Genomic DNA, 9,302 nt, shown 5'->3' on the forward strand with positions numbered 1-9,302 from the left:
TTTTTGGAATAAAGGCTCATAAACTTGGGATTTTTTTAGGCGATGGGCTAGCAACCTGTCATTATTTGAATCTCAATTCTAATAAAGCCAAACAGCTGAAAGAGGCCCATCAGTCTTTTCAAGACTGTTGGCTCTGTCCACACCGCAAGGGATATAGACGTGATTATATATGTTTGAATGTTTTACCTACTCATAAAATTAATATTTTTTCATTTATTGCAAAACACAATCGCAACTGATAAGACATGTACATACAATGTTTGAACATACATAAAATCATGCATGCTGGGAGGGTAGGCTACGTCTACATTTTTCCACTCGCCACGATCCCTGTACACATCCATCCATACAATCACGTCTATATCCCTTGCGGAGTAAACAGAGCCCACAATCTTGAAAACAGTGACACGTTCAGCTGTTGGCCTTAATGATAGAATTGAGATTCAAATAGTGACAGGTTGCTAGCCCGTCGCCTACAAGAAGAATTCCAAGTTTATTAGCAATTCCCTTAGTCGCCTTTTACGACATCATGGGTAAGAGATTAAGTGGCCCTATTTGATAAAGTGCTGGGAACCACACGGCACTCTGGTAAGTAAGTACCTTCATATTACTGTGGTGGTTTGACATTATTATCGAAGTATTATTGTGAGGTCAAGACCTTGATCGGTGAATGAGAACACGTCGTGACGGAAGAGGTAGGTACCTATATGTTGTTCTTGTCAATGAGTTTATGTAAATTACATTACATTACATTTCTATTCTCAATTTGGATAGTTGTGAAGTTGACGTACTTATACGGATATTGTGTATTTTAGGTGTCGTCTTGGAGCGAAAAAAACAAATATTGGTAAAATGTTGTCTCTTCCCCACACAAACTGTCAAAATCACATTGACACTACTGTAAATTTCTCATAAGTAGGTATGTATTTAATAAAAATTATTTCAATAAAACAAAAATAATTCTTTATATTTTTTTTATTACATATCATAAAATATAAATGATGCGGGCGTCGTCATTCAAATTTAACAATGCAGACTATAGTTTCATAACTTATAACTCAGTTCTTTCATAAAAAAAATAATTCATAACCCTCTTATAATAAAAATAAATTATATGTAATAATTCGTTCATTGACAAATAAATTACTTACATACATCATCTTTTATGGAAATAATATCTAATATAACACATTTAAAATTATCTACAGTAATTAAATATATACATCACTTAACATTTTTGACGTAAATACAAAAATGTAGTATGCATGTCTTTATTTATAAATTTTTAACATCAACAGTCAAATATATCAATTAAGTTCTTAATATATTTATTTAAAAAAATATTTACTAACATTACGATGCACCTTATAAAAAATATATGTATTTCTTTTAATTAATAGATATGTTATTCTCGCGTATGCATAAAATATAGCGAAAATACATATTTAGTTAAAACATTTATTTTTGACTGTTGCACATTGCATCCTTACAAATTGAGTATTTAACTTCACTAGGTCATTTTAAACATCACCGATTTACAAATAGCTAAATTTAATTACTAGGAAACATAAAAAAAATGTATACATTTACTTGGAATATCTATGGAATTTCTAAACATAATGAAAAACCGTGCTTACAACTACATTTAAGAAAAAAAAACTCAAAATCAAAATTAATACATCAAATTATTGGAAAAAATAATATAAGAGAATTCGATGTATTTAACGCTAATGGACAACCATTAGATATACTGAAACTAACATTATCACAATGCTATATTGAAAAGAAAAACAAGTCTAATTCGACCATTTAAATTGATAGCTAAATTCTAATAAAATCTTTTTCAGTCTTTTTGGTCCCATGCTGTAGGTTCTTTTTTTTTCTTAAAAAGATAATAAATTAGAATTCTTTTTGATAAAAAAAAGCAAATAATTTTGTTATATCAACTTTTGATTGGGAATTTAAAATTGCCCAAAAATAATGTTCCTGAATTTCCTTTACGGAATCATATTCAATCATTATTTATTAATTACACTTTACTTATTGAATATAAAAAAAGATCTACAAAAAATATGACTAGAAATATTGGAACTACGAAACTGTGATGATTTAAAACGACCTGTTTAGTGAAAAATTAAAATAAGTACATAAAAAAACACAATTTTACAACACATTGAATAAATAAATTATGTTCATTGTTACTCAATATAATTCCATAACAATGATAGGTATTTTTTTATAAAATTATGTTTTATCTTAATCATAGTTCAAAATGGTTTTTATTTAATTATGGTAATTTTATTTTTTAATATATGTGAAATAAGACTTATATAAATTAGTGATAGAAAAAAAAAACTATTAGCAACCATAATGCCCAAATTTAACCGCTTAGGTTTTAGTAAGTTCAAGTCGAAAGGCAGTTTTTATGATAACAATTATTATTCACTGGTTTGATGGACAATCCTGACAATATTTTTTTAAAATATTAAATTATACTTATGTTTTCACGTTTAATAGGATACTCAATTATGTATATATTTAGAAATAGAAAGAAATAACCTGACTGGGGATCGATAAAATTAGGAAGGTAAGTACTCACTCAGTAATAATAATAAGTAGTTATACAATAAAATGACATTCACTGTACACTGATCTCATCGGTATAAACACAAGTCTTGTTGTCTCATCTTAATGTACTGTGACAGTCTATTTTTTATCACATAATTGGTATTTGTATAATGTTATATTATATATGTTCTTCGTTTAGAGTTTAGGCGATGGGCTAGCCACCTGTCGATATTTGAATCTCAATTCTATCATTAATCCAAACAGCTGAACGCGGCCTATCAGTATTTTCAAGACTGTCTACCCACAAGGGATATAGACGTGATTATATGTATGTATGTATGTTATATTATACCAAATTTTATTGGCATTACTTAAATTAAGATGTGATTGTCTGTGTATTATCTCTTGTATTGGATTTCAGAATTGACTTTTGGCAGAAAACGTCGTAATGTAGGTATAAAGGCCATTTACTAAAATCTTCTTGAAAATCTTAAATAATCTTGAAAAGCATAATGATCAAAAAATATATTTTAAAATTAACTATGGTCAATAGCAAAAGTAAATTATTATGGCATCTTTTATTGCATTTTGTTTTGTCTTGACTACGAATTAATTAAAAAATACATTTTTTCAATACAAAGACTGTAACACGATTCACATTACATTCATCAAATTATTCATAAAACAAGTTCTTCTACACTTTAAATTTGATGAACTAATCATATGCTTTTTTTTCTTTCATGTTGTTTAGTAAAAGAAAGATAGAAAACCTTCGATGTCTGGTAGGTTAAGTAACACGAAAAAAAAATATCCAAGACTAAAAATTGAGGCGTGGCACGTATTAATGTGGCGCCATTTCAAAGCGAACTTTTTTTATCTTTGAAAAATTGCCAAAAAATTTACGCTTCCCCGCCAAGGGCGGCTGACGTTTATTGACGTAAGGTATAAACGTCATTAATAATTTATTTCTGTACAACAAGAGATAAACATTATGTAGTATTAGTATCATCATGTATTCGTTGGAGTTTTACCACTAAAATGTTCGCTCTTTTTTTTCAATATACCTATATATATATTTTTTATAACCGTTCATCAAAATTTCATACACTTACATAAGATAAAGATATTATTGTTTTTGATTTTGGCTTCCCAATTTCTGAATGTCTTTTGATAATAAAAAAAACGGGGCAAATCTATTACCTATATTAACAATTCATGAAGGAATTAATTATACCTTAATAGGTATATTTGTAACTCGCATCCTTCATTTGTTTATTTACTTGCTAGACTTGTTCATTAATTTTTGACGTAAATTTTTGAATTTTTTTTTTATTTATTTTGCTTAATAAAGTTTAACTTGCAAAATTTTAATCTCGATTCATGTTATGATTTGAAATTAGTATCCCCAGTCAGATCAAGATAGCTAACGATATTTTTTTAATTATTCAGGTCTCTTATATAAATTTTTGTTTGCAATAAATTTTATTAATTTTATTGTTAATTTCTTTGGGTACTGACAAAGGTTAATTTTGAAATGTCTTTTAATAAAAAATACATTCAAAAAATAAACAAGAGTTTACAGCAGAAGAAATTAATTATGAAATCTGTTTTACCTTTCCGTTTCATCTTCTCATTGCTAAAAATTAATTTAAAAACATATTTTTCGATCACAGATTTCAGTAGGTACATAAATTATAAACTATTAAGAGCAGTATCCGAGAATCCTATACTAGTCACTATGGACTAGCTTATATGCCATTACAAGATCACTTAATTGCTGCCCTACCTATGTATAAAAATATTGTCCTTGATCAGTTATTCGGCCGTGTACTTTTTTATCATTCAAAATAAATTTATCAGACTTGTGCATTATCAATTTATAGTATCTTATCTCAACTGTTTTTGTATCTGCTGAGAAATGTTAAAAATTGTGCGCTATGCTCTCTTTAGAGTCTTAATTCATTCAACTGTTTTACTTTTACTCAGATACATAGTTAGCTGGTTTATTTAGAAATACTAATTTATTAAGCATTAGTAAGGACTAACCATGAATAAATTAATAATTTTAACAGTTACAGTCTCATAGGAAATAAATAGGTATACAGTCGAAAATGTAATAAAAAAAACTAGCTAGTAAACGATTTAATAATAATATTTTAGAAAATTATATAAATTAATTTTAAATTATAACTTTTGGCATTCTTTTATCTTTTAAGCATTAGCTTTGTGTAAAAATTCATTTAGATTTGGTGGAAAAATAATCACAACAGAAACATACACCTGTATACTTATTTAAATACCTTTTTGACTGTACCTATTAAATTTGTCGAATTCTCATAAAGCATTCTAATTATAAATACCCTTTTAAGTAAAAGACCAATGTGTTACTATGACACTGTATATTTAATTAAAAAAAATATTTTTTATTAATTCGGGTGTCCACAAATTTCAGCCTCACATTTTATTTTTGCTAAAGAATTCATTTCAGACTTACATTTTTTTAATATTTTTCTTCATCCTTCAAGGCACATCAATATGGCACATCACTTCCGCCGTTTCAAATTTTCCAATTTAGAATCATCAGTTCACTGTTCCAAATTCGAAAATCCCAGTAAAATTGCATTTTCAATTTAGAATATTATATAGTTCATTCACCAATATGGCGTGTTACCGTTCGCTTCAGATCGCGCTGTCCACGAATTACCGTAATTTATCCGGGCACAGGACACGGCCGGCACATTCCTGACTGAAGACTTCTCAATAATATAGTTATTACCCTTATTATTGTCCCAGAACTCCGTGCCTTTGCATCGGAAACACACACAAAAATCCAACCTCCGTGAATGAATAGGCAATTGAAGTCTAAACCTGAACGTATCATATAAAGAGTTGCCGTTTTTCGAAGGAGGTCCTGATTCAACAAACGCACAATACGAGTCCTCCGAGGTCGCCCAGCCATCTGACGTGGTCCGCACGAACACTTCTTTGCCGAAATCCAAATTTTTCACTTTCACCGTCCCGTCCACGGCACACTCGTTCTGTTTCACAATAACATTCTCTAAAGCTACACACTCTTCTGTGATCTTCCTTCGGAACTCCACGTAATCCGACGCCGGCTGCACAAACCTCGTTTCCCACAAGTCCACGACAGGCTCAGGAGGAGGTTTCCTCTCTTGGGGCGGACTCCCGACCACTTTGAACGCCCAATACGGCGGCATGTGCGAAGGCTCAGTCATAAGCTTCACATGTTCCAATGCTAACCCTTTATCATCAGCGAACACCACTTTCTTCTTTTTCTTCTCCGTCGGCATCCTTAGACACGATCTCGGGGCGGTTTTGAGCGTTAATTGTACGGGTTTTAGGTTCATGAAGCATGGCGCGGAATATCCCCTCGATGTAAGCTTCGTTGGTCTTCGGATTGGTGGTGAATAATCCGTGAGGAAACCGGCTGGAGGGCTGTGACCATAAAACAGCTGTTCTGACGCGAGCATGTCGATCGCTGCGCACATCTGTGAAGCGATACGTGTGATCAGTTTGACAAATGAAATGCAACTGAACGCGCCCGCGAGCGCTCGCGGTTTATATAGATGCGCGGGCGACGCGCCACCTAAAGATAGGGTGACAATGATTGCAATTAAAAAGGGGACACAAAGTTTAATGACTTCGACGTTATTTGGGTCAATGGCGTAAATTTTGCGTTTTTTGTTTACGATTTGAGTTCCTTGCGGAATTTTCTTGCATTTTTATGGCCTTTTTATTATTCGTTAGATTATATAGGACGAGGTTTAGCTGAATTTAGATATGAAAACTTTCCCATGATACCAAAACATATAAATTTTAACCTTCAACACTTTAACTTTCAGAAATTATTACTCAAGATGTCAACGATAATAGTAACAAAATAATTGTAAGTTTAACAAGGATAAGTTAAAGCAAAGCAATACAGACATTTTGAATTATATTTAAAAATTTCAGATGTCTTGATGATCAAAAGTAAAAAAGGGCAACATTAACACATTTAATTATATATCATATAATCATGAGCATTGTTTACAAAGATTGATCCCCCTACATGCACGTATCAATTATAACATAATATACAATAATATCTGCAAAAACTGTTTGTTTGCATACAGTCATGTCTACATCTTTTGCGAGGTACAGAGCCAACAGTTTCGAAAAGACTGAAAGGCCACGTTCAGCTGTCTGGCTTTATGATAGACTTGAGATTCAAATAGTGACAGGTTGCGAGTCTTTTCTAGACTGTTGGCTCTCTCTCTACCGCAAGGGATATAGACGTGATTAAATGTATGTATGTATGTGTGTACGTTGCGATAAGATGGCGCACGCGTAGTGTTGATTACATTATAATTTAACGACTTATTGTGTTTAACGGTGAAATATTGCTTTTTTCTAACTTTTCTTATGTTAATTTTTTTATAGGTACAAGTTGATTGTCTACGTAAATAGGCATGTGTAAGAAAACAATATTTAGTTGATAGAAAACATACATACATATAATCACGTCTTTATCCCTTTCAGGATTTACAGAGCCAACAGTATGGAAAAAACTGATAGGCCACGTTCAGCTGTCTGGCTTATTGACAGAATTGAGATTCATATAGTGACAGGATGCTAGCCCATCGCCTAAAAAAATAATCCCAAGTTTATATGCCCATCCCATAGTTGCCTTTTACGACTTTCATGGGAAATAGATGGAGTGGTCCAATTCTTTTTTCCGTGTGGTTCCCGACACCAATAGAAGTTGATAGAAGGTTGTAAAAAGAGATAACAAAGAAATAAATATTATTATAGATGGTGGCTAATTTTTGTAGCATTGTCTTTTGTGTCAGCTTTTCTAAAGATTTTCTTTTAAAATATTAAAATTATTAAAAAATATTCAATAGTGATGTCAAAATTCGAGGTAAGGAGAGGGTCAATTTGGAACCCCTACAATTTCTGGAATATTCCTTTTAGTAAACAAATTTACTCGAAAATAATTTCTTTAACGCACAGGGAATTTTGAACCTCATTTCCATTAAAGTTAAAATCAGTTTCAACTGAAGCACTAGGAAGACTTACGATAAAACTTATCAATGTTTACGAGTTGCACTAAAATATCTAAATACCCGTAATGTTTATAGAATTTTGACTAGAAATAAACAGCAACAAATAAAATATATAAAACGAGTACTTAAGTATACCTACCTCCTAAATTGTAAAACTAGTTTCTGCCTAAAAAAACAAGTTAAAGCATACCTAAAATTTTATAAAACAAAACAATTTACAATTTAATACAAATTGAAGTTATTGCCCGCGAATTCAAATTCCAAAATTCAATTTCAACATTTTTATTCATTATTATGGGACACTTCATATCGTTTAATAATTGTCATATCATAAATTACTTAAAACTAAGTTTACTGCCGCTTCCTTAGCGGTCAGTTTCAGCTTAATTTTAAAATAAAAATCTTTAAAAATATTAATAGAAATATATACATTTATATATAATGTGTACGTTACAAAACTAATATATATATAAATATATAAATTTATACATAATGTGTACGATACAAATCACACATATTAAACGAGATCCGGAGTAAGTTCGAGATTTATGAGATGCTAACTCAACGATACTATATTTTAACGACACCACATTTAAATACTTAAATTAATATACGTCAAAGACCGAGGCCAATCAGGAAAAAGTTTTTATTTCCATTACCGGTCATCGAACCCGGGACTTTAGGGATTTGACCAGAGACGAGAATCCGACATCTACGCCAAAAAGGCGGTCAGATATAATTAGTGTCATTGTGAGATAGTTATTGCAGTGTTTATCAGAAAGTCTTGCATAGCCAGTGTCATAGGTCATATAATTATATCCTATTCTTCCGCAAAATGTGATAACGTTGTGTTTCCTTAGTGATAATATTATTGATACTTTATTTATTAAAAACAATGTTGTGCTTTTAAGGTGAACTAGTATCATAATAAAAAAGGGTGAATTTTTTATTTGTATTTAATTATTTTTTTTGACAATTTAACTGTGTAGGTTTATAAAAAAGAGCGATTTATTTTTCTTAAAATTTATACTATATTTTAAGATACTATGAGTACTTTGACATTTAAAAAAAGTGGAATAATAACACTAATATGTGTTATTTTTAGTCTTTTGTTTTTTATTACATACATACATATAGTTTCATTAATATCCCTTGCGGGGTAGACAGAGCCAACAGACTTGAAAAATAAAACTGATAGACCGCGTACAGCTTAACGATAGAATTGAGATTCAAATATTGACAGGTTGCTAGCCCATCGTCTAATCATGAGGAATCCCAAGTTATCTCTCTTTCTCTAAATCTTATATTATAATCAGTATATTTTTTAATACTTCAGGTCACATTTTTATCGTTAATTTATCAAAAATTGACATTTATCCGCATAGTTTCTGACGTCTGGTCACACGCGCGGAGCACGCGCAGGCGGCCCCGACGTGACGCGCGCGTGGCAATGTTACGCTATAGTGTGATTTGTAAAAGAATTTCACCCGAAATTAGGCGTGGGAATATCGATAACGCGGGTTAAGAAACTGTCCTTAAAAAGTGATTGGTGACAGTTTTGTTAAAAAGTATACATATTTGCTTAATGTATATAAGAGAAATATTAAATTTGTTAGTCAGTATTTGGCTTAGTCCCAAAGTAAGTTGTAAATTGTAATGCAATGC

The 9,302-nt window shown here is 31.0% G+C and overlaps 1 protein-coding gene across 1 annotated transcript; it reads right to left on the reverse strand.

Moving 5' to 3' along the window:
* Positions 1-4,642: 4,642 nt before the first annotated feature.
* Positions 4,643-6,109, reverse strand: LOC106142959 (protein phosphatase 1 regulatory subunit 3C). Its single transcript, XM_013344920.2, has one exon. The coding sequence runs from the start codon at positions 6,075-6,077 to the stop codon at positions 5,220-5,222; it is 858 nt and encodes a 285-aa protein (XP_013200374.2). The 5' UTR covers positions 6,078-6,109; the 3' UTR covers positions 4,643-5,219.
* Positions 6,110-9,302: the final 3,193 nt, after the last annotated feature.

The sequence above is a fragment of the Amyelois transitella genome, chromosome 31, assembly GCF_032362555.1.
Source record: "Amyelois transitella isolate CPQ chromosome 31, ilAmyTran1.1, whole genome shotgun sequence".
Lineage (NCBI taxonomy): Eukaryota > Metazoa > Arthropoda > Insecta > Lepidoptera > Pyralidae > Amyelois > Amyelois transitella.

What these genes read in the sequence shown, in the direction of transcription:
- LOC106142959 (XM_013344920.2), bottom strand. Translation starts at nt 6,077, where the DNA reads ATGTGCGCAGCGATCGACATGCTCGCGTCAGAACAGCTGTTTTATGGT.